Source organism: Neopelma chrysocephalum, unplaced genomic scaffold (assembly GCF_003984885.1).
Source record: "Neopelma chrysocephalum unplaced genomic scaffold, ASM398488v2 Primary Assembly neopelma1_22, whole genome shotgun sequence".
In the NCBI taxonomy this organism is placed as follows: domain Eukaryota; kingdom Metazoa; phylum Chordata; class Aves; order Passeriformes; family Pipridae; genus Neopelma; species Neopelma chrysocephalum.
Window position 1 is genome coordinate 55934 of NW_020897689.1, and position 25166 is coordinate 81099.

Here is a 25166-nt window from a genome sequence, read left to right on the forward strand (position 1 = left end):
CGTATTCTGCTACCTAATTCTGATTGTTAGCACTCACACGTCAATCTCTGTTAAGGAGAGAAAAGCTTTATGTGTAACAATCAAATGTTTCAGAATCAAATACCTTTTCACAGGTTTTCCTTCCTGCAGATGAGTACTGGTGTTAAGGAGGTAGTATTTGCTGTGTTGTCCTAATTCATAAATATTTATATTCTTTTAGGTACTGGATATAAAGCTAAAGAGCTAGACAGTCTTGAAGAAGGTCAAACACTGATGGTTGGAGGAAAAGAAATTGAAGTGATGAGTGTAATTTCAGCGGATGACTTCAGCAGTGGCAGGTGTTTTCAGGCTGGAATAGGGACTCATGACACAGTCCCAACTGCATTATCTCAAACTAATGTGAAACCGTTCTGTAAACCATTCAAAAATGTCTGTCAACCCAGTAGTAAAGACAATATGCTCAAAGATACTCAAAGCTACAAACCTCGCCACGATCCAAATGCTTCAAGTAAGATGCAGATTTTTAAGTTTCTTTAAACATCCTCTGGCTCTCAAAAAATGTTGAACGTGTAACCAAAATTTTCATGTTCTCTGGTGTATTACTGAAATATTTCTGACATACAGTACTAGTGTCTAACCATGTTAGGATTTTATCATGTGTGTTTCTAACAAGGGAAATACTCTACTCTGCATGAAGTTCCTCAGAGTTGTTACAGATGGCTGTGGAAACACATTAGAGTGATTTCTGAGAGTTTTGCCAAGGAAAATGAGTTATTGATCAGAGGAACAATCTGACACATGCTGGGAGTTCTAGATGATTTCCAGCTTCCCACTGGGGTCAGTTAAGCACTGCCATAATGTGGCAGCACAGTAATTGCAGTGGAGCATCAGTAATAGAGAAGTTGAACCAGATTCACAGAATTGCTTCTGACAGTGCCTGGTCCTTCACAGGCAGCAAGTGTAACTGCACTACTCAAACTCAACCCGATATGTTTTGCAATAAAAGTTTTGGATTATAGTGCTCAAAGTATCATGTGCTGAAGACCCATGGAAGTTCACATATTGGAAGTTCACATATTGTGTAGAAACAGGCTGGTTAAAGCAGTTGTGTAAGAGGGACTCTATAAATAATTGATAGCTTCAGGAAGTGGTCTTGTTTATCTAAACAGAAATACTCTTTTGTCTGTCAGTAATAAACCATTTATATTCTGCTGGTGGCTCTGTCTTTCGGATGGAAAGACACTGAATTTAGAAAATGTTACTAAGCAGAGCAATGCATATTTAAAAAAAATACAAATTTTTTCTACGTTCTGAGTATAATACCTCTATACTTCTTGCCTCATATGTTGATAATATTGAACTTTTTGAAGCCGCTTCCTGGCTGCTATGTAAATAAACAATGAAATCTTAATCGAGTGGTAATAAGTGATATAATTTGTAGGGGAGCCTTATTAAGACTAGCTTCTGGTCTGAATTTAACTTGATTATGTTTTATCTAAGAATGTTCCTTCCTGTGGTTGCAAGATGATGCTGCATTAGCATTCTAACCGAAAATCTGGAAAAAAAGCTGATATATTCAACACACAAATTAACTTCTTTGCTGTTTCTGCACTAGTCTGTTAAAATGTTACATTTTATTCTAGTTGTCTGCTGTGACTTCTGGTGAATTTGAATACCTCCCAGCAGATTTTGAGAGCCCTCAACACATCAGTAGGTTGGACTCTCAGTCATTAGATTTGGTTACACAGAGGAATCACCTTATTTAATGCCTGATTGCATAACCTCTTGCAGAAGTTACTGAGATACTTTACAAGACCAGGAACAGTCCAAGGTTTTCATGTTGAAGTCTATGACTATAGTTGATTAAAATCCAGCTTTTTCAAAGTCATTTATCCCTGTTCTCAGCAGAACAAAGCACAGTGACAAAGATGTAAAGCTGTGCCTTCTACGTATGATTTCTAAGCTTTTAGTCTATTGTTTATCCAAGCCTTGTTTATTCCCCATTTTCATCCAAATTTTTGTCAGAAAAGTTATCTTTTTGTCACCACTGGCTCTTAAATATATACACTTGCTGTTTGATGTAATCTATCAGAACTCAGCCCCTTGTCAGTCAGAAACAAAATCTCCCTGATTGATACAAACCTTCAACCAACCTATTCCCATGAATAAATTATCAGTATAGATCTACTCTAGTGACAGAAGATTATGAGCAGCTATAAGCTGCTTTCTCATTCTGTCCTCTGACGATACAACTTTTCAGTGAAGCTGTGTAGCATCAATAGAAGCAACCCAATATGGCCATTGTCTAGCAGAATTAGGATGTTAGAGTTTGTAAAAAAATTATGGCAAGCAAAACTACTATTCAGATGTAGCCCAATACTTCATGCTCTCTTTGTCTCTGTATGTCTTCAAACTTGTCAACCTCTTTTATTCATGCTTGTGGCAGTCTTTTCAGCTCGTGCTCAGTCCTTGCCTATTTTTCTTTAACAGATCAGTGCTTTTTACCTCTGTTTTTCAGGCAGAGAAGTCTTTTCTGGGAAACTACAAGAATATCCCCTTGAAATGTAGTGTCTAGACTTTATGCAGGTCATTGTTTATGTTCTTTTTCTTAAACTTTCAATTCAGAAGTCTTTTGAAACTTCTGGTTTAAACCTATGCATTCAAAGTCATCGTGCAACATTTATTAGTTAGGCAGTTTCACCCATCATAAAAAAAACCCCCTCAGATGTCTCAGTTTATCACCTTTACCTTTGAGAAAAATGCAAACTATTTGGAAAACGTTTGTAAAAGGATTTTTTGTTTAGAAAGCAATCTAGGTACTCTGTATATGCATTTTCTGGCTGAGAATGGTCAGTGTATTAAACAGTATCTTGAACAGTCATTATATCATTACTTTATTCTGCAGCTGAGTTAAAGACATAATACCCTTTGCTAACAGACTAAAATTAATGTTTTTATTCCATACTCACGTATGCTTTGAATTTCAGATTCTCTAGTTATGCCACGACCAAATGCAAGTCATCAGTGGACATTCAATAAGGCTGGTTTGCCAGTGGTGGATGTAGTTGTAGATCCTTACATTGCAAATAATCTCCGACCACATCAGAAAGAAGGAATTATATTCCTATATGAATGTATAATGGGAATGAGGTAAGATGAAAATTATCCTTTTGGCTTTCAATACCTGTAATATTTTCATGCCCATGTTTGAAATTCAACAATTTGAATGGGAAGATTTGAGCTATTTTTCAATTAATTATTATTACTAATTTTTTCCCAGTAAAGGCTGCACAAGTTTTTTCTGACCTGAACGTTTCATCATGCTTGCCATGATTTTGCCAGATGTGATGAGAAGCTAGTGCACCAAATGACCTGTCTGGAAATACCGAGTCTTGTACACACAGATACAATCAAACTCATGCTGAAGAACACTGCTGTCTGGGATTTATAAATCATAGAATTCATCATTATTCATGTAATTTATAATTCAGACATTTAGAATAAACAAGCTGTTTTGCCAACCTGTTGAAAAATACAGGAATGTTTTCAAAAGTGTTTTCTCAAGTCATAGATTCCTTAAGGTATACACAACTTTTAAAAATATTGGATAATAATTTTAATTCTAAAAGTAGATTAAGGCTCTTTAGTTTTGGAGGACTAATGCAATAATGTAGAAAAGGATTTTCACTCTAAGATCTTCTGATGTAACTGAATGAAACCCTCCAGTAGAGCACAGTAAGTATAAATAGGTTCTGTATACTTCAGAAAACAACCACAGAAGCAAGTTCCCTAAACTAGTTGTAAATAATTATAGATATGTCTTTTAAAATATTACCACTGCCTCATTATATCTTACAGAGTTAGTGGCAGATTTGGAGCTATTCTTGCTGATGAAATGGGCTTAGGAAAAACACTGCAATGCATTGCACTTGTCTGGACTCTTCTGCGTCAAGGGGCCTATGGATGCAAACCTGTACTAAAGCGAGCACTAATTGTCACCCCTGGGAGTCTGGTAAAAAACTGGAAAAAAGAATTTCAGAAATGGTTGGGAAGTGAAAGGATCAAAGTCTTTACAGTTGATCAGGTAATAATTTATTTCCAAAAGGGGGTTAGGTAATAATATTTGGCTCAGAATATAGGAATTGTGATTTTTTTCCCCCTTTTTTTTAACTAGAGACCAAACCTAGTAATTCTCTGTTAATATTTATTTGTAATACTTTATTTCTTCCTCAGAGAATTGTCCATATGGGCATTTAGCTGTCTCAGTAACCAGGACATAACTCAAGCTCATCTGCCTGTGTAGCATATATTTGTCTTATCTTTCCTCAGGTTTCTCCTGTGAAGATGTAAAAGGTGACACACTCCTCCTTGTGCCTCTTCAGTTAAAGGAGTTTTCTGTTGTCTATCAAAGTGCCCACCTTCCCTGCCTGATGTACCAGAGCATCTACTTTGTACTCTGTTTCTGTGGTAGTTGCTTTTGTTCTGTACTGAAAACTTCTGATTTGTTTCAACTGTGTGTTTTGGTTACTTCAGAAGGTTATTCCCTTTACTGTCACTGTCAAGAATCAGATTTCTGTAGGGATGGTTTAAGGTCTCATGAGTTACCAAGCCTAGAGTCTCAGTGTTAGGTAATGTGAATATCTCTCGCCTGTAGAAGAATGCAGACAAGTACAAATCTCATTAAGAAGCGGGATGATGCTGATCCCTGTCCCCTCCTATAGTGAAGCTGTTCCCGTTGGTGTTAACATTGCGGAGTTCCAGGGAAGTGGAGAGCTTATAGTACCTGCATTGGTGCTTGCAACAGAGATAAAGATACTTATATTCCAAAATTATTTTTTAAATCTAATAGTTTCATACTAGTAGCTTGAAGAAACAGCTAGTACTTCTTTCTAAAGGTCACCCAATTCTTACATCAACCAGATTTGCCTTTAGTGTCTTACATTATCCTTTTTGCCTGTGTGGAAGAGTGAATATTTCAGATGAAGTGGAAGTTTTCAACCTGGTTTTTTTAACTTCTTGGTAGAGTGTAGAAAATTTTGTAACAATAATTATTTCTTTAAATTCTACTCGGGACCCCTGGTGGCCTAGTGGTTAGGATGCGGCACTCTCACCGCTGCGACCCAGGTTCGATTCCTGGTCCCCCGGGCAGATGGAGCTCGTTAGCCCTGTGAGGCCATCCATCTATGAGAAGGTCACTCTAAACAAACCTACGTCCTGAGGACCTCACTGCCATTGTCCAAGCTTGCTTGGGCCCGGCAGATGAACCTTAGGATTAAAGGGTGGGCTCAGTTCAGCGCAGGCTGTGTCTCACCTAAAAAATCCATTGCGCAGGCTTGAAAGGTAAAAGACCTTTCCCAAAATCTTCGTTCGTGAAGACTGGCCATTATTATTAAATTCTACTCATTATTGTTAAACTCTTTAAATGGCTGATCTTCCACTGAAGACAATCTACATGTAGGAGGTGCACTTGGCATCATTTGCTTTTATTAGTAGCTTGTTTCAAGATGTGAAAATGAAGCAAACTGACTTGTTATGAACTGTAATGTAATATAGGTTAGGATGAGAAATATGGATGTTTCTAAAAGAAGCAGATACAAGGGAAAATACAATATGGCAATATTTTTACCTGAAAGGATAGTTAGAGGTAATTGAATGTTTTCTTGCATTTTTTTCTGAATAATGTTGGTAGGAGAAAGCCTGAATTTGATGACAGTTACTATGGCCCAAAATTACAGTAGCTTGCATTTTCTTTAAATCTAAATAACTTTAATATTCTTACACATCTTGTTGGACCCATTTGATTGAGGACACTCAGCAGCTTTTAAGATTTTGTTCCCAAATAGCAAGAATACATTGTCATGCAAAATGAAGACACAATATGACTTGCCTGGGGTGTAATGACAGCAATTACCATACTGTTACTTCTCCAGTATAACTCAAAAGGAAGAACTTGTCTCAAATGTTTTTTTATCTTCTTGCCTTTGAGGAATGTATTTAAAGAGCTGGCAGCTGTTTTAAAATGTTTTCCTCACTTCCACGCTGAAACACCACAACCTGATCCGAAGCCTCGGTAATAGACTTTTCAAAACACCGACCATTATCTGCTTTCAAAATGTGATTAGAGTTTAATTCTGTTAAAATGCAAATGTCATGTAGAGGACATCTCTTTTAAAATGAAGGCATCCCCACGAAAGTTGATGTTAGGTCTTGATAATCCATGTTATCACCATTTGAGATGTGTTTGAGAGAATTATTCCTTTCTGTGTTTGCAGAGTATCACTTCTACTGGGATTGTTTTGATTTGTTTTTTAAGTCAAAAATCTTGAGAAATAATTCATTGTAGGTTTACACTGTTTATGATTCAGCATTTTTGAATTTACTCTTCACCAGCTACATTGGATTTAAACTAGTGCAAAGAAAGGTGTATTCAAAGAGGAAGTCTGGGACATTATGGAGTTCTAATACTGATTGACAATTGCTCCATATGTGGCTCCAGGCAACTTGCTTAAACCTGTCAAGTCACTTTGGGTAATTGTGAAAATGGAGGCTATAATACAGACATATCTTGCAGCCAGTTAAGAGAATGAATTAATTACTTGAAATTAGCTTGTAAATTTATTTTAATTTTTAGTCCATCATCCACTGCTGTTTTAATATACAGGGAGAAATATATTATATTTGTCTGCAGGGGACTCACAATATGCCAGGACCCTCCTACTTTTCTTTTAAGAGGTTCAAACAGTCCAGAAGAGTTGATTATTTAGTAGGGGAGGGATGCTGGAGGCTGTTTGCCAATGTCTCAGCACTCTCCTGCAGTCTCACCTCACAGCCTGAAAGTGTAGGAAAACAAAATGTTTTCTGAACTCTGGGCATCTTCTGATGCTTGACCATTGCAAGAGAAGTTCAGAGAGGCATTGCCTCTGTGTTCAAGGCTGCAATGTGGACCTGAATACTAGGCAGGAACAACATTGAGTGTTGTCTACAGGGCTTCTCTGTATCTCTGTTCGTGTGTTGGGAAATTTTCTGCTCCTTTTTTAAAAATGTCAGTAAAAATATGGCCAGAAAACAGTCAGTTAACTACAGTACTGGGAACAACAGGAATGCTCGAATCCAGTCCCAAACACCCTGGGGAAATAGGTGCATGCCCTTGTTACCTGCCTCTCAGTATTCTTTGCTTCATTCAACATGTACTGGGCTTCTTTGTGAGCAGCATGTGGGGGATTGATCCACCCCAAGGTACTTTGAGAGATTAATGTGCCAGATTCATCCCATAGATTCATCTGATTCACCTGCTAGGAGGCTCTAAAGGTTGTGATAATTAAGTAGTGCTGCTGCTTTTACAGTATATTACACTATCTGGCTCCAGACTTAGTTGTCTGTGTTTGGTAACTGATCCTGTTTGGAAATAAAAATATCTTCTGAGGTTCTAGCTTGATTTACTATCATGATTAAAGAGGTTCTTCAGCTTGTCAGCTGCACCCATAGCCTGCTTAGTTAGTGAACACCATTAGGAAGTAGGAAGAAGCAGGCAGGAAATTGGCATCTGGACCCAAGCTGAAAGGTAAGGGACGTGCCCAGAATAGATTTTTTCATTTTTATGCATAATTGCAAGACAGGTAAACAACTCTAGTACATTCACAGGTCTGCACAGAAAGGTAACTATTTCTAGGAAGCCTTTTTTGGAAGAAACTTGCTGTCCCATTACAATGAGTTTTTATTCAGTGTGTGTACTTCCTTCAATAGACATGAAAATTCTTTGTGCCTGTTGAAGGAAAAGGGCTTGAGTGGTATGTAAAAGAGGAGATGCTCACAGACATTTTGTGACCAGTAGTACCAGGTTTAGAAATCTACCAAAAGACAGACAAGTTTTCTGGGGCTGGTTAGGGACTCTATTTCCTGAGTCCCAGGGTACCCTTACCTGTTGGCCAACCCATCAATGTTAAGGGCTAGTAACAAAGTAAATGATAGAATAATCATAGAATACCAGGTTGAAAGGGACCTCAAGGATCATCTCTGAGATTAGCTTGGTTGGTTAGAGCATGGTGCTGATAACACCAAGGTTGTGGGTTTGATCCCTGTATGGGCCATTCATTTAAGAGTTGGACTTGATGATCCTTGTGGGTCCCTTCCAATTCAGAATATGCTGTGATTCTGTAATCTGATCCAGCCTTTCTCGGCAAAAGCATGGTCTAGACAAGATGGCCCCGCACCCTGTCCAGCCAAATCTCCAAAGTGCCCAATGTTGGGGAACCCACCACTTCCTTTGGGAGATTATTCCAATGGCTGATTGTTTTCATTGTGAAAAAATTTCCTGTTGTGTCCAATTGGAATAATCTCCCCAGGAGTACCCATTACCCCTTGTCTTTTTCTATGTGACTTCTGGTAAAAAGGGAGTTTCCATTTTCTCTACAGCCAGCCTTTAGGTACTGGATCATGGTGATACGGTCTCCTCTAAGCCTTCTTTTCTCAAGGCTGAACAAACCCAGTTGTCTCAGACTTTTCCCCTGTGACAGTCTTCCCAGTCAGATGCAGAAGCTTGCAGTTAAGCCAAGGAGGTCTCTTGCTCCACCTACTTCCCTTATCCTTAAAGGGGATGAACTGTTTTCATGCTTCCAGGGGAATGTTCTTGAAAAACTCACAGCACTTGTGAGTTCCTTTACCCTCCATGGAAGCTTCCCACAGAATCCCTCCCAACTGAGTTCTGAGCAATCTGAACTTTGCTCTTCTATAATCTGATACCTTAAACATTTTCAATAGATTCAATAATATTTATATAACATAATATTCAATAATATAATATTCAATTTAAAACTACAAGGGGAATTTTGGTAGAATGCAGTAACTTCCTATGGGACCACGTTACTGCACCTTGCAGGTTGAAATCCCAAAGTGAATGTACAGGGAGCTACCTATGGCTCTTTGTTATCTTGGCTTTAATTATTCATTTGAAGCTTACCCAAGCGCCAGCACTGGGAAGCTGTTGCAGGAAGTCTGTGCTTTTCACCTTCACGGTAATGTGTCTCAGAGGATTTGAAGGCCTAAAAGAATAATAAATTTTCTTTTAATGAGGTGGTGAAACTCTAAATTGCTGTATCAGATCCCATATCTCCTTTGTAAATTAGGAAAAAATCAATAATCCGGACTCATGAAGGAGATAGTAAATGTCTTGTGTCATGCTAGAAGAAATTTCTCTGGATACAGGATGTTTAAGGAATATGATGAGTGATCTGCAAAGATATATGTTGTCTGATGTATTTTTCTTTATGCCTGCAGGACCACAAAGCAGAAGAATTCACTGGTTCTCCACTTTATTCAGTTATGATAATCAGTTATGAGATGGTATTGCGATCTTTGGATCAAATTCAGGCTGTAGAATTTAACCTCCTAATCTGTGATGAAGGACATCGTCTGAAAAATAGCACTATTAAGACAACTACAGCCCTCACCAGTCTGTCTTGTGAGAGGAGAATTATCCTTACTGGTTAGTATCTATAGTTACTTTTAATATTTTGCTATGCTAATAGTGCTAGGTTGGGTAAAGGAAAAAGGTATTCTAAGTATGGCAGGAGATCAATATGAATTTTGACAATGGGTATTAAATGCAGAAAAAAACAGTAAATTAAATTAAATGCAGTAAAAATAGGTTATTTCCAATGTTTTTTAAATAAAGTCAAAATTTGTCAGGGTCCAGGGGCAAGCAAGGAGCCTGGGAACTTCTATAAGGAAAGCAGGACTCTGTTTGCATACGCTTATTGTTTTCCTTTGTAGTTATTTAATAAAATTGATTTAGAACTTGACTTTTTAAATTCCTTTGTCAGAAAATTAGATGTGCAGTCTGTTTAGTTAGGAGGACAGTATCTTGTTATTCATGATAAAGTCTTAAATCAGTTCAGGACTCTGAGTAATTCCCATTGAAGCAAAACATCTATTTTCAAGATGCATTGTCAACATTAAACCCTGCATTCAATGGTTGTACTTTCATCAGTTTCAAGAAAAAATTATTGAATGCAGATTTTTTTTTTTTCAAGGTACTCCAATCCAAAATGACTTGCAAGAATTTTATGCTTTAATAGAGTTTGTTAATCCAGGAATACTCGGTTCTTTATCCACATATAGGAAGATATATGAGGAACCAATTGTCAGATCTAGAGAACCTTCAGCAACAAAGGTACTTTGTTGAAAAAATGCAGAAGAAAAACTCATAGACAGCAAAGTGAAATTTGCTTTCTATGGAATAAAGTGAAGCTCAGGAGTACACGCATGTTGATATCCCCTCATTTCAGCTGCCTATTAATTTGCAGGCAACAATTGTTCTTCCAACACTTGCATTCCCCAAAATACCATGTGCATTGCCATGTGACAGTACTTCATTAATGCTTAGTTTCTCCACAGCACTACAAAATCTGCATGATTTTATTGCACCTTGAGAAATTCTAGAATATAATTCAAGCCTTGGATGTCATCTGGGACATTATCTTCCTTTTTTTAAGACTTTAGAAACCTGATGTAGAACTAAGCTAATGCAGTGATACTAATTGGAGAAGAATTGGTCATTACAGTCCCATGTCAGAAAGTGGTATCATACTTTTAAAACTTTATTTAAATACCTAATTAAAATAATACAGAACATTATTCTGATGAAATACAGGATTATAATTAATTTTGTGGTTTGTTCTTTTAGGAGGAAAAGGAATTAGGAGAAAAAAGAGCAGCAGAACTGACACGCCTCACTGGACTCTTTATTCTAAGGCGAACACAGGAGGTTATCAACAAATTTCTGCCCCCCAAAAAGGAGAGCATAATCTTCTGCCGACCAACAGCACTGCAGCTTGAATTGTATCGAAAACTGCTTAGTTCTCGAGTTATTACATCCTGTTTACAAGGCAGGCTAGAAAACAGTCCTCACCTAATATGTATAGGAGCATTGAAAAAACTTTGCAATCATCCATGTCTTCTGCTTAAAGCTATAAAGGTATCTATTTGCATGGGGGTGGGTGCCTGCAATTAGCCATTTCAGCAGACAGAGGTTACTAAAACTATGTTATGGTCAATGTGCATGTCACTTAAGGTCATTTCCATACTCTCACGTACAATTTGCTTTAGGAAATCTGCTTTCACAAGCAAATGTTAGGAAATCTGAATGTACTCAGGGAAGGTATCTCATCAGTTTCCTATTGCCTTATGGTATTTTTTTCCCATGTATTTTCCTTCTTAATCTTGTCTTTGAATATTTACAAAAAATGACCCTAAATGTGAATTTTATGAAGGACGCTGTTAACTAGAGATTACTGTACATACTTTGTCTGCTGGTTCCTCTGAATCCTCCCTGTGTACATGATAATTTCACTTTCTCAAGCTCAGTGACACTGGGAGCTGCAGGCTGAAGATTGGATGTCTCCATTTCCACTTCTCCTGGGATCCTATCGTGCTGTAGACCTTGTTATTTCTATAGAAATGTTCTCATTCCTGTAGGTAAATAATATGATAATTAGAACTTGGTAATAGTAACTTCTATGGCCACTAGTTGAATTCCAAGTAAGGTGTGTGGAAATGTAAATCTTTCCTAAATTACATACTTCATGACTTTGTAGGAATGTCCGCAGCACAGACCTCCCTGTAATTTTCAGCACTGCCAAGTAAAGTTCATTGCCTTTACTTCATAGTATAAGCATTAGAAATTTTTCATACGCAAAAGCATAAGCCTTCAGAAAATACAGGGATGAGAAGGACTGTATGTGCAAGTCATTTATTGCCATTGTGGTTTTGACATTTAGTCTGGCTTTTTCCTCCCTGTGAAACATTGATTTTCTAAGATAGCAAGATATTACCTGTATTTCTTCTATTTTATTGATTTTGCTTGCTAGCTTTTCTTCATTTGCAGTTGTATAACTGAATCTTAATGACAGCATTTTCCTAAACAGAGTGAATGAGTAGGAAGTTCATGGAAAATTTTATGGGATTTAGAAAGAATAAACAGTGTAATGATTTCCTCTTCACTCCCAAGGTTTAGATATGGGTTTTTTCTGTGGATATATATTTGTGTGGTTGTTTAAATAGAGAAGTTTTATACATTTTTCAGTTTTGAGTATTTCAACTTTCTACTCAGCTGCAAACAGTGGCTTAGATTAGAGGGTGTAAACCAAAATGAACCCTCACAGTATTTTAAAACTTTGCTTTCAATCCAGTGTTGAGAGGTTGTCATGTCACATGATACACTACTTTGTGGCAGCTTTTGATGCCTGCTTTTGTTGTTGTAATAAAATATAGCAAAGTTTAAAAAAAATATATTAGAGGGGGTATAGAACTGTAATCCTTTTATTTTCAATAGGAAAAAAGCTGTGATCCTATGTCTGAGGAACACGATGAGTCCAGCCTCTACGAAGGTGTAATAGATGTCTTCCCACAAGATTATACTCCGGACACTTTCTCTGAAACTGATTCAGGAAAATTGCAGGTGCTGGTGAAGTTGTTAGCTGCAATCCGTGAGCTCAACTCCTCTGAAAGGCAAGTGTGAAAGAAAAGCTGGAAGGGAGGTAATGGGAGTGACCTTCTCAGTATTGATTTGCTTTTCAAATGCATGGGGGCATAACATTCAAAATAAAGGCATTGCAGGTATTTGCAGAGGTGCCAAATGTATTTATGTATTGTAGTCCTGGCTCTTTCTTGTTTAACTAGGACTTGCAGCTGACATAATTTTCAAAGATGCTCTTTGTATTTTTTCCAGATAGAAATACTTGTATTTTTCACACCAAATTCCAGCAAGTAAGATAATTTGCTACAGCCCTTGTAGTATATTAGCTTTGCTTGCAGAGAGTTTACAATGCTTTGTATCTCTTTGAGGAGATGTATCAATCTATTACATTGCACTAAAATATTTTCATTATTAGATTATAAGTTATACTGCTCAGTGCTTGCTGCCTTTTCTGTTCAGGGCAACCAGTCTCAACAGATGAACTTGCACAGGAACCACTTATTTCCCCTGTGGTATGCCACTGGCATGTAGGAAAACCTCTGTTTATTATGGAGTAATGGGATGCGCATGATTAATTTCTGTGCAGTTGCTGATTTGTGGAAATCTCACATGACTTGGTGTCACATGATAATTTTTTATGGACTCATGCCTTAAAGTCCAGCTGTTCCAAAAGTATTTAGCTTTTCTTTCAACTGATGCTTAAATAGGACATGTAATTCACTAGTGGGAAGTAACAGGAGATCTGTTGACAGTGATGTAATGCAGTATGAAGATATTCTCTTTTTACAAATCAGAAAGATGAGCCTGTTGTTGGAGTTGATATACCTAGAATCCACTGAGACCAGCAACAGCTAAATATCTAAAGTACTAGCTTTATTTCTTGTAGGTCAGAAAAAACAGGGGTATCAATAAAAAGCACATCTCCCTGTAGCAGTACTGTAGGAGATGCTGAGTTACAGCTGTTGTTGAGGCATTATTTAACACCTTTAAGTTTTGTTGATTTAATTCAGTGCTTTCTTTTGTTCCTTTTTCTTTTGTTTCTCTGTTCTCATGGGTAGTAAATAGTAGTTTTTGCAATATACAGACTCAATTCTGGTCCTCTTCTGAAGTTTATATTCTATTTTTGAGGGAAAACAAAGGTGTGAATGTGGTGTTGATTGAGAAAAAAATAGTAAATCTTGCAAAGTCTTTAGAAACAAGTCTTGGATGTAGTTCAGTTGTAAAGTGTAATAATAAAAATATTCTAAAACATTTAAAAAATCTTACTATTTTTGTTTTTTCATGAAATTATTTGTCTAATTCTTCAGAACTTGTTTTTAATCAAATAATTTTTAAAAATAATGAAATTTGTTACACCTACTTTGGATTACAAAAGACCTCCGAACAAGATCTGGTAGAAAATGCCCTAACTGTCCCTATTATTTTATTTATGGCTTAAATTCAGAAGATATTTGTCAAATTAGTAGAATCATCCTCAATATCTGGGAGGATAGAAATGTTAGATTTGCAGATCTCTGAAACTTACTTAGGCAAAATTTCAGAGAAAATACACCAACATTGTTTGGGTCATTAGATCAGACTTATTTTGTTTTTCAAAAAAATAACAACAGGCTACCATAAACTGTATTGTTTATGGTATCTTTCACTAGCCTTCATCCCAGTTCTTTTCAATCATAAAATGTCAAAAAGAATCTTGACTTTCCTACTCCACTTTCAGTATGTTTCTTAGAATTTTCTGAGGTTTTCTATAGGAGTTCATAGTAGCTTTTTCAGTAAGTGGAATCATATATATATTATTTATTAGTTCCTACAACATGCTCTGCAAATTCTGCCTTAACAACAGCTGTTTTGTAAAAATAGAGGTTTCTTTTGAAAAATCTGTCTTTGTGATTGGTTCTGAATCCCTGCAATCTGTGCATTATGCCAAATTCTGTTGCAAAGGGAAACATTAATTATTTAACATTTAAATGCTTGACAGTAGGTATAAGACATCCAGATCTAGTATGTGATTCTAGTTAATAGGAAATGTTTTATTTCTTAGGAAATAAAAGTAACCTCAAGTTAATGTGTAATCTTTGCTTGACTTTTAATTTTATTTTCTTAGATGTCTTCAGTAATTTGTTATCAGATTTTAATTTTACCAATGTATCAGATGATAACTTTGTTTTACTGTTTGACAGAGTTGTACTGGTATCCAATTACACTCAGACATTAAACGTATTACAACAGACGTGCAAACGCTATGGATACTCTTATACCAGACTTGATGGAAATACTCCTGTCTCCCAGAGACAACAAATTGTTGATACTTTTAACAGTAAATTCAGTCCAGCTTTTATCTTTTTGCTGAGTTCAAAGGCTGGTGGAGTAGGACTGAATCTGGTTGGAGCATCTCATTTGATCCTGTATGATATTGACTGGAATCCAGCTACAGATATTCAGGTGTGATAACAACTATGTATGTGTGGTTTGGGATGGGCATCAAATGAATTCTTGATTGATTTTGAATTGCCTGTCTTATTGCTTCCCAGTTGTCACATTGTGTCTAGACAAGTAAAATACTTAGGGAAAGCTCTTTCTGAGAAGAAAAGAGGAAATATTTATCTGGCATATTGTATATATTGGGATCACTGGAATGTCTCTTGCAGTAAAAAATAAAACGATTAAATTCTGATTTCTTTGGAGGAGTGAATCATGTATCCTCTTTGTCTCCTGACATCTTTTTAACTGGAGAGTTGCTGTGTTTCTAAAAAGAAAAGGAAAACAGGATTAGATTGCATAGGAGATGTTGCTGTTGATTTGCAATCCCTGAGAAAAACGGAGAGATTCTGATCAGAATTACAAGAATGAGAAAATCCCTTGGCTATGATGCCAAAAGAAAGAAAACAAAACCAATGCTGTGCTATTCTTGTAAAGGCACTGTTCGCCTCAAGGGATTATTTAGTTGGCATAAGAGTATTCAGTTAAAATAGTTCTTAACAATAACAATTAAAAAAATCTTTTTATGAACTCAGTAAGAAACTTTTTATTGTGGAGCAATACTGTGTGCTTAGTACCTGAAATAAGCTCTGATTCTTGGCCCTGTTCCTCTTCCAAGGGTGAATTAGTACCCTCATGTGGTCACTTGTCTTGTTGCTTGAAACAATCTGCTAGATCAGACTGCTACAGGTTGCCAGAGACTGCAAACCATATTGTTGGTACTTGTACCCAGTATGTAGGTGTAACCCATACCATTTTGAAAAAAATCATATAGTAGTACTCAGTTTTACGTTTTCTTTGTTGAAGAAATAAAGGGCATACAAACCACCATTTTTATATTTTTAAAAGAAATGGAAAAGTCACTTTTAAAGACATATTGTGGCAAAAAAACATTTTGGAGATGTGGGAGAACAAGGAGTATTCCTGAAATATTAAATGGTTGTTAGTGCTTGGAAAACAAATACGAAGAGAGGATTTCTGGCAGGAAAGAGTTGAAACCCCCACTTTCCTACTATAGTGTACAGAGAGAAAAGGGAGCATATATGGCAGAAAGTAAATTAGATTTTCAAAACTGTTTATAGTTAATACCAGAAAACTCACAAAAACAGTCAGTTATTGAGGAATGCTTTATTTGGACAACATCTTTTTGAACAAGCAAGTGGAACTGGTAATTCAATCAGTGGAGGCTACAGATTTTATTTCAAATATCATTGTGAAGTAAGCTGTTAATGCCCTTCATCTTTTTGCTTTTTCAGGCAATGGCTAGAGTGTGGAGAGATGGCCAGAAACATACTGTACATATCTACAGGCTGCTAACCACAGGTCAGAGATGGTGCTCAAAATTACTCTTGAGTTGAAATTTTGTCCATAAAAGAAAGGGAGGGAGTGTTTTTGGAAATAATTCGATCTTTAAAAACATATTATTTGTTCTGAATTCAGTTAAAATGGAGACATCACATTGGTTTATTTGCCTTTGCTTTGCTTTTGCTTAAATAACTGAATATAATGGTTTAGCATTTTCTATGTATACTGTTATCAAGAAATGGATTTGACTTCTTCTTTGCAAATACTGATGAAAAATTATCCCAATTTATGTATTTTTCTTTTTTCTTTTCAATACAGGCTCAATAGAAGAAAAGATTTATCAAAGACAGATTAGCAAACAAGACCTTTCCGGGGCAGTTGTAGACCTTTCCAAGACGTCTGAACACATCCATTTTTCCACTGAGGAGCTTAAAAATCTCTTTACTCTTCATGAAGATTCCAGCTGTGTTACTCATGATTTGCTTGAGTGTGACTGTGACTGTATGGGAAAGATTGACCATCAAAGTGAGTTTGTTTTTCTTTATCTCTGGCCATTGCTGAGGAATCCATTCTGAATATACAGTCTATCTCTGGAGAAAACCTTGATGCTCAGTAAAATAGGATTTAAATAGTGAAGTTCATTATAGGGTCTTTCAGATATTGGCTGATTTATCTAATCCGTAGGAGCCCTTGACAAAACTAAGATGAGAAAAGATTAATTCCTTACAGTAACAACCAGTTCATTTATCATGCCTCTTAATTTGAATTAGCTATGTCCAGCTCAACTAATGATTCCTTACAATCAAATGACACAATATGGTGTTCTGTTTCTAAATATTGAAGGACACTAATGAGTAGCTGGTAAGGACTAGTTAAAAAGCAGGTTATCTGAGGGAAGCTATACCAGATGAAGATCTGCACCAGCTCACTGTATATAAGCCTTCATTTCTGAGCTATTAACTAAAGCTGATGCAGAATGATTAAAATAGTTATTTGAGAAATGCTGGAAGACTCCCTGGCAGTTGTAAAGCCAGGTTGCAAATATTTGCCTCTATCCTTTCTGTTGGAACCTGTCTCCTGTTCTTTTGGCATATTAAAATTGGTTTCATACCTTGCTGCATACAGATATATAGGTTTAAGTTAGGAGAAGGATTAAGAAAAAATAAATTGTCATAAGGTGTGTTTGCATCTTATCCATTTTAATTTTCATAGTTCATCTGGTTTCTTAAAGGAAAGTGTCTGTTGCTCTGGTATATTTGCTTTGGGCATGAAATATCCCTGTACGCTATTTACAGGTGTGATAGTGAGGTACCAATACTGATGTCTTCTAAATGCACACAAATACCTCAATAAAAAGGACTCATGAAATGGGTACAAGAGCGTGTGTTCTCAATAGATGTGGGCAAGAAATGAAGTAATGTGTACCCAACATGGGACTATTTTGCTTGATGGTTTGCATGTTCTTAGGTAATAGGCTAGAATTCTGTTTCTTTCTCATCTCATTCTACCCAGAATAGAGAGGACTTTTGCTAGTGAAAGCACAGGGCTTCTGTAACCATAAGAATTTGATTTTCTCCTTTATTTTTGCTCCACATGCTGATTAAATCATCTTTGTATCTTTCTTTAATGATTGAAAAATTAGACCTTCTGTTTTTGCGTAAGCAATGTTCTAAAATATACCAGCCTCCACTTAGGTACTATTACAGGATCTGTGTGGGAAAGGCACCTTTCATGTTAAATGTTACCCAGATTTTCTCAGTGGCGTTCAGTGAGGCAGGTATGGCTCCTGGACTGCAGAAATCCTGAGAAATTTTGTGTTGTCATTGTGAGGAACACTGGTGCGTGTAATTTTATTTAGCATTTACAACTGTCTTAACACTCTTGACTTCTTATCTTATGCTTTGAACATGTCTTAGTTCCATCAATTCAGCCAAAGCACTGGTCTCTTGGATTCTGTAACTGGAACTTCCTTGAGGGTAATTATATCCTGGTCCCAGTGAACAGAAACTTTTGGCAGTAAATCAAGGAAAAGCCTGAAGGCCATTCTTAGACTTAAGTGGTGGTAATGATAGAGTGAGGGGAAGGTTAATTTTCTAAAGAGCAGATGACAAGCTGGCTCATCGTTTCCCTAATGAAATTGTTTGGAGTCATGGTCTTCAGTTTGATCACCCCAGCATGCAGCTACCACTAGTTGATCTCTGCCTTTCCTAAGAACAGAAAACTGTTAAATTACTGCATCAGGGAACATCTGTGCACAGAAAAGCCAAGAACTCTCACTGATTTGTCTCATCCATTTTTAGCAAGTATGATTCCAAACAATATAATACAGGCTTCACAATATGAGCTTTTCATAATGATCTCCATTAGATATACACCAGTAAGACTGGATATTCTTGACCAAGCTCCTGTGGTCCATTCACACTAGGACCATCTTTAGGAAACTACAGGAGCCTTGAAAGGAGAAAATTACCTGTGTATGGATCATGCAAATGTGTTGCTTGCTATTCTGCTGGCCTTCAGATCAGCTACAAAACTGTAAGCCTATTGTTTTACCTCATCATATTATAATTTAAGGAGTTAAGAAGGCAGAATCTCTAAATACATCTATTCTAAATTTTCTTCTGGCCAGTAAAAGAATATATTTCAAGTCTACTTCAAATATGCATCATATGTCAGTGTCATGGTTTGAGAGCCCTAAAATCCAATTCCCTAGTTCTAGCCCCCCTCCCACATCTCAACCCAGCGTGAGATGGGTTTTCCAGACACCACACGAGACTCAGAATAGGGGGAAAGGGATATATTACAATGACTGTACAAAATAAATACTACAATACATTATATGCAATCTTAACTATCTCTACCATGACAAAACAGTATTTACAATGGATCAAATCTCTTCTTCCTCCAAATAAAAGTCCAGGAGGGAAGAAGGAAGAGATCCTTTCTACTCTCAGAGCAGCAGTCCCTAGGGCAGCAGTTTCTCTTTTTCTCTTCCATGCAGCAGCTGTAGCTGGATCTCTGCCAGTACGCACAAGGGGGTCTCCAAGCCCCTCGCGGCCCTTCGATACAGGCGAGGGTCTTCACTTCCATGGGCCGTGTTCACCAGGACAAAGGTCACGTCACCACCTCATATCGCAAAGCACAGGGGTCTTCGGGATGGTCCTTATCTTCAGGAGATTCAAGCCCCTTGCAGAGCTTCGGGCTCTGATCTCAGGCTGCTAGCTTCTTTGTAGCTGCAGCGAGGGGGAGGCCCAAGGTCACCCCCACACACACATTCCATCGGCCGTCCTGGTCCAGCTTTCCAGGGCGCCTGAGTTTCTTAGCTCCTCTTTCAGCAGTGCTGCTGCACTTTAGGACTTCCATTCAGTAGGAGTCCACCCCCTCCATTTTAGGAGGGATCTCAAAGGAATTTGGGGTTTTGGTTCAGTTCTTACCCCAAACTCTCTCTCTCTGTAGAGCTTAGTCCTGCTCTCTCTGCTGCTGGCTCTCTTTCCTTCAGGCAACTCTGTGACTCTCTTCCTTGGCTACATGCTGTTTCTGCTGCTTCTTCAGTTCTTATCTGTTGGCTCTCTGCCACCTTCCCTTGGTCAATGCTGTTCTTGCTGCCGCTTCTGCTGCTCACGGTGGAGAAACATCCCCCAGCCCATAGCTACAGGTATTTAGCCCAGCCTTACACTGTTCCAAGTCCCTGTAGCCCCCCAGCCGGGGGCTGGGGAGGGGCGCAGCCCCCAACGGGCTCCTGCCCCTTCTCCTCGTGGCTCTACAACATGGCTACTTCTCCAACTACAACTACAACAACTACTTTCTTTTCCGGTCTAAGTGTGATATGTTTATATTTTGCAGAAGCGCTCATTGGCTCAAACCCCAAGGGTCACCACCCCCTGGGAGTTTACCATTTTATAACTTCAGGGGGAAAACTGTTTTCCCCCACCACAGTCAGTCAAAAGGAAAGTCTTGCATGTATGAGTCTTTATGGACTCTTCAAAACTTTAAAAAACTCAGGAATACTCTGAGTCATGCTACTCACATCACTGTTCTTTCCTAAGGAGCACGTAATGCTGCTATGAAAATACTTGGTGGCAGGTTTTAAACCAGTAACAGCAGTGATGCAATTTTTTCCCATCCAAAATAATTTGTTCATTTTCCTATGCATCAGATGAATCATAAAGCCATCAATCTGTGATATGCCCTGCAATGACCTGGTACTGTTTGGGGCTTTAGGATCCTTTGTTGAAAGTGAATTCATCTCTTTGTGCTTCACAGCAATTTCTTTTCCTTACTGTGATATATAGTATTGTGTATATTGAACAACTTGTCATAATCTGGATGTACAGAGTGTACAGATCTAGTGTGCTGAGTCAATGAAAGAGCTACATAAACTATTCTTAGCTGTCTGCAATGATTCCTCTGGGAGGCAATTGAAGCTAGTGTGAATTCTGCTGCACCATACATCTAGATTCAGGTTTACTTTAAGAATGGGAGCAGCCCAAATGTCACAGAATTAAGGAAGATAGAGGAAAGGAAATTGCCAGAAAAGATATTTCCTGTCCCATCCATGTGTAAAAGGATTTGTCTTTATGCTAGCATGTGGTGATTTTGATAAACTCAATCACTGAGCAAGAAACAGCCTTCCACCTCTTACTGTGAATACATATGTTTGGGTTTCATTGACACAGAAGGATTATATATGCTGTTTTATTTTCTCTCATTTGTTATCACCAACTGGCTTATTGATTCAGACTGAAATTTTCTGTCTTATTTTTCTCTGATTAGTCTACTGCATCATTTTTTTCAGATACTTCCTCAGAAAAGCCTTCTGTATCTAGAAGTTGCCAGCTTGGACAAAACCATGGGAAGCCTAATTCAAAGAAATCACTCTCCATGTCACAGTTGATGCAGTGGAAACATTTCACTGGGCAACGTCAGACTCTTGCTGATCCTTTCCTTGAAAGAATAAAGGAGAATGTTTCTTTCATTTTCCAGAATGTAACCGATTCAACTTCCCCACCTAATAAAACTTAAGTGCCTTTCCCTGCCACTTGCATCCTGCTGGTCATAGGCCAAGTAAACAACTGATGTGCAGTTACCTTTTGTTCTTTTTGCCTAGTTCTGTTTTGTGTGTTTCTGATGAAGTTTCTGAGTAAATGTGATTCCTGATGTTTATACAAAGTTACAGTTACATAATTGCTGTAATTATAATACAGATTTTTAAAGCTAACTTTACTTTCCAGTCTTCTGTTCCTTTGATTACAAAATTAGTAAGATTGTTTTTATGCACATTCCTACTGTAAGTCTGCTTTGGTTTATAGTTTCCATTTGATCATAATGATTTACTGCTTGTAAAGCTGGAAACTCTTCAGCCAAGTTTTACAAGATTAGGCAATGCTACATACAGGTATATGCTGTTAACAAGATTCTGTTTGGATTTCTGTTATGACAGTGGAAAATTATGTATCTGTATAAATGCGGCTTTAGAACAAGGTAGATGTTTTTTCCCTCAAATTTACAACTTGATGAAATTTAGAGCAATAGTCACTGAAGTCCAAAAATCTGAGGCCAGAGATTGATACTGTGTCAAAATATTCTGAAATTCTCTTATTGCTTTTACTTGGGAAAATAAACTTTATTCTCAGATGTACAGAGTACAGGCTTGTCTACATTTAGTTAACTCCTTTTAAGGACACTTTCTACCAAACACTGAGTACTGAGCATATTTTCATGGTTTATTTTTTAATGACTATATTTTCCTTCTTCTTTGAAAACATAAATATTCAAAATCAGTTCGTAGCTTTTAAGTGAAGTATTTTGAAAGGCCCACAAGAGCAGAAATTGGATAATTTTCAGAAGTACTGCAAACTTACAGAATTTGAAAGACCTTGAGCAAGGGCTCCATTGTGGTAATTCTGCATTGCATCACATGATGTACAACCTCTTGATATTTGGTGTATGTGACAACAGAGGTCAAAAGCTGAACTAACTTTCAGAAAACAGTTTAAATTGGTTTATTCTCCATGTTATAACAGTTACTGCTCCCTTTTTCCCTAGGCTGTCACTGAGTTCAGAGTCCATCCTAACCCATGATCAAACATTCTCTTTGTATTTTGATGCAGTTTGGGAACTGAAAGACGTGCACTGACCTCTGTTTACTGTCCAAATTCACTTCAGAGGGTTTTTTGAGGTTTCTTTGACTCTAAATGCTGAATGACACTAAGAAATAGTGAAGACCAAAGTGAGTGAATGATTGAGGAAGTCATCAATTCTGAGGATCCTTTTGGCATGCAAATTGTGCTCTTGGTAGCAATTAGAATTATGCTAATAGGTAGAGTTTAATTCTTTAATATTTTAGGCTGACTGTTAAAGAGTGTGTTCTTCCCCCTGTGCTTGGGGAGTGTGGCAGTTTGTCCGGGTGCTGTGCTGCTGTGGTGCCCGTTTGCTGTTAGACAAAGTTCCCACAGCTTATTTTACTTAGCAAGGACAAGGTTTGCTTGCAGCTTTGTAACTCAATAAGGAGATTCTAGCAAATCTGTATAATAAAGATTATTGTAATTAATACTTATTTGAGACTGATCACACTTAGATCTGTGCTGCCCGTAAGTTTCTGCAAGTTCACTCCCATCCCTGTCTGTGGGAAGCAGGCCAGCCTTCTCTGTTCTCTGCTGATGCTGATCTCGTATGTGGTTTCTTGCACCTGCATGGACGAGTGTATGGTTCCATGGAACCAGTTTGGTTCCATTGCTCATTTGTTTGTGGGACCATGGTTGTCTCCACTGAACACACATGAGCCCACTCTGGTTTGGAGCAAACCAACTGCAGTGCTGTTGAGGAAAGCTGGGCGTAGAAGAAAAGTTTGCTTTGGGATCCACACCAGGTTGTTTCATCTTCTCTGATGAATGTAGCCCCTCAGGAGCATCTCAACAGGCCTTCTGACCTCACCTGTGGAGTCTTGTCTCAGACAATTGTGCTTGCTGTCATGCCATGCACCACCCCACACAATACAGCTGGAGCTGCATGCTGGCTGAACATGGGTCTGACAGAGAAGCGCTTTTGTTTGTTGGCCTCCAGGGTAGTTTCATTCTGGCAGTTTTTAAATTAAAAGCCAGTGGTGGACCACCATGGAGCTCTCAGAAGGCTAGAGGAGAGGAGCCCCTGGACACATCCTGCTGTATTTGTGAGGGTGATCCAGGTTCAGATCATTGTTCTGGGAAATGGGCTATCACACTAAGTAACGTTACTTCAAGGTTAAGAAGGCCAAAGCAGCCTATACAAACACACATAATTCCAGTTAATGCTTCAGTGTGATTCCCTGTCTGTGCCCTGCTATGCCAGGCTGCCCCAGATCTCTGGCAGTGGCAGCTGCATGGTGATGCTCAGTGGAAAGCTCCTCCAGCATCCACCCAGCCAGCCAAATGTGTCCTTCTCATTAACCTTTCATGACTTGGGCATAGTGGAAGTATGCATATGCTTCTTGTTTGTTTGGGTAAGACAATAATACCCAAATAACAGGTTGCACATGGCATTACCTGTGATGCAAATTGAAAATCTGATTCTGAAATTTGATGTATCCTGGAAAATTATGGTTCTCACTGGAAAAATAGGTTGTTGAAAATATAGTAAGCATGAAGACAGACTCTATTGTGCCATATGTGATTGTCCCACAGCAGTCTGCAATAGCCTTCAAAATGAGACCTGCTCATGTAATCATAGTATAATAATCAGTGTTTTCATACAGACTGCAGCAAGTGGACATGTGAATTTCTTCACCCATAGGCAAGAAATGTCTCCTAGGAAAAGTCCCTGTGCCGAATTTACCCTAATTTGACTGTTGACTGGTAAGCTATATTGGGAATTTCAAGTCTCTGACAATGTCACGTTGCCCGTTCTCTTAACAATTGTGAAACCCTAGAGGATGAGGAGGTGGATGGTGCTGAAAAGCAAGTATCAGGAGGACCTGATACTAGGTCTAGCAGATGGTCTCATCTGTGGCTTTGGGATTCGCTGCCAGTGATGCCAGCTGTAAAGCACTATGTAGTTTATGTTGCATGATCCCATCAGTCAGTTCTAGTCTCCTGGATCCAAGACTTGCACTGCTGAAAGGGGAAGGCAAGGGCTGTTGAAGGGCTGTGGTCTAGTGCAGTGCTTGAAATACAAGATGTTGATTAATATACTTGGTTGCCTTTTTCAGTTTTTGAAGGATGCAAGTGTTCATCCCCCAAGTGGTAATTCTTATGGACACATGCCAAGGAACGAGGCAAGTCTGCTGAACAATAGGTCTCAAGAAGTGCTTCTTCAGTGCAGCATGAAGAGCAGCAGATACTACAGGTGTAAGCACAATGACAAGGAGCTTATTTTTTCAACAAATGCTAATCAAAGATGGCCAGTATTTGACATTAGTGCTATAGGATCAGCATGGAGGTATGCCTGGGGCAGCAGGTGGTGAGTGCAGTGCCAGCTAAACATCCTGGTACCTTTACAGGTGTGAGATGTTGGGGGTTATCAAGTCAGGGTGTGCCCCATCTGAGCTGAGATTGTTGTTGGGCACTCCCTGGAATGACAGTGATTTGAGCTGATTTGCACCAGTGGGCCCTGAGAGGAGTGCTTACCCTGTCAGAAGAAGGGATCACAAAGATGTGTTCTTAGGGAATGGTCTGCTAATCTTAGAGTGGCTGCTGCAGGTCTCTGAATCACAGTGGGCATGGAGGCCTATCAGCCAGTCCTCAGATTCAGCAATCAATACTGTTTTTGTTCCTTGCCAGCTCTTAGATGGGAGGAGGGGATTTTGGAGAAATTGAGTTACTTCTGGTACAGGGCATGCTGCCAGAGAGACAAGTGTACTGCATGTTCCTGCCTGAGACCAACCCTGATTTTAAAAAGCAGAAGGAGTGGTGTTTTATTTATTTCTGTACACTTCAGCAGGGTTTTTTTTTTAACTGGT

At 38.2% G+C, this 25166-nt stretch overlaps 1 protein-coding gene across 3 annotated transcripts in view; it reads left to right on the plus strand.

Annotated features, from left to right (window-relative positions):
* RAD54B (RAD54 homolog B) overlaps nt 1-21858 on the plus strand; it is a 65899-nt gene extending 44041 nt beyond the window's left edge. For all 3 annotated transcript variants that reach the window (XM_027676504.1, XM_027676598.1, XM_027676688.1), the window contains 11 exons: nt 200-487; nt 2967-3129; nt 3838-4063; nt 9253-9460; nt 10008-10147; nt 10661-10951; nt 12308-12483; nt 14632-14893; nt 16186-16252; nt 16553-16759; nt 21030-21858. In XM_027676504.1, the coding sequence (XP_027532305.1) occupies nt 200-487; nt 2967-3129; nt 3838-4063; nt 9253-9460; nt 10008-10147; nt 10661-10951; nt 12308-12483; nt 14632-14893; nt 16186-16252; nt 16553-16759; nt 21030-21256 (2255 nt within the window). In that variant the 3' untranslated portion in view covers nt 21257-21858. The remainder of the gene's footprint in view (nt 1-199; nt 488-2966; nt 3130-3837; nt 4064-9252; nt 9461-10007; nt 10148-10660; nt 10952-12307; nt 12484-14631; nt 14894-16185; nt 16253-16552; nt 16760-21029) is intronic.
* Nucleotides 21859-25166: the final 3308 nt, after the last annotated feature.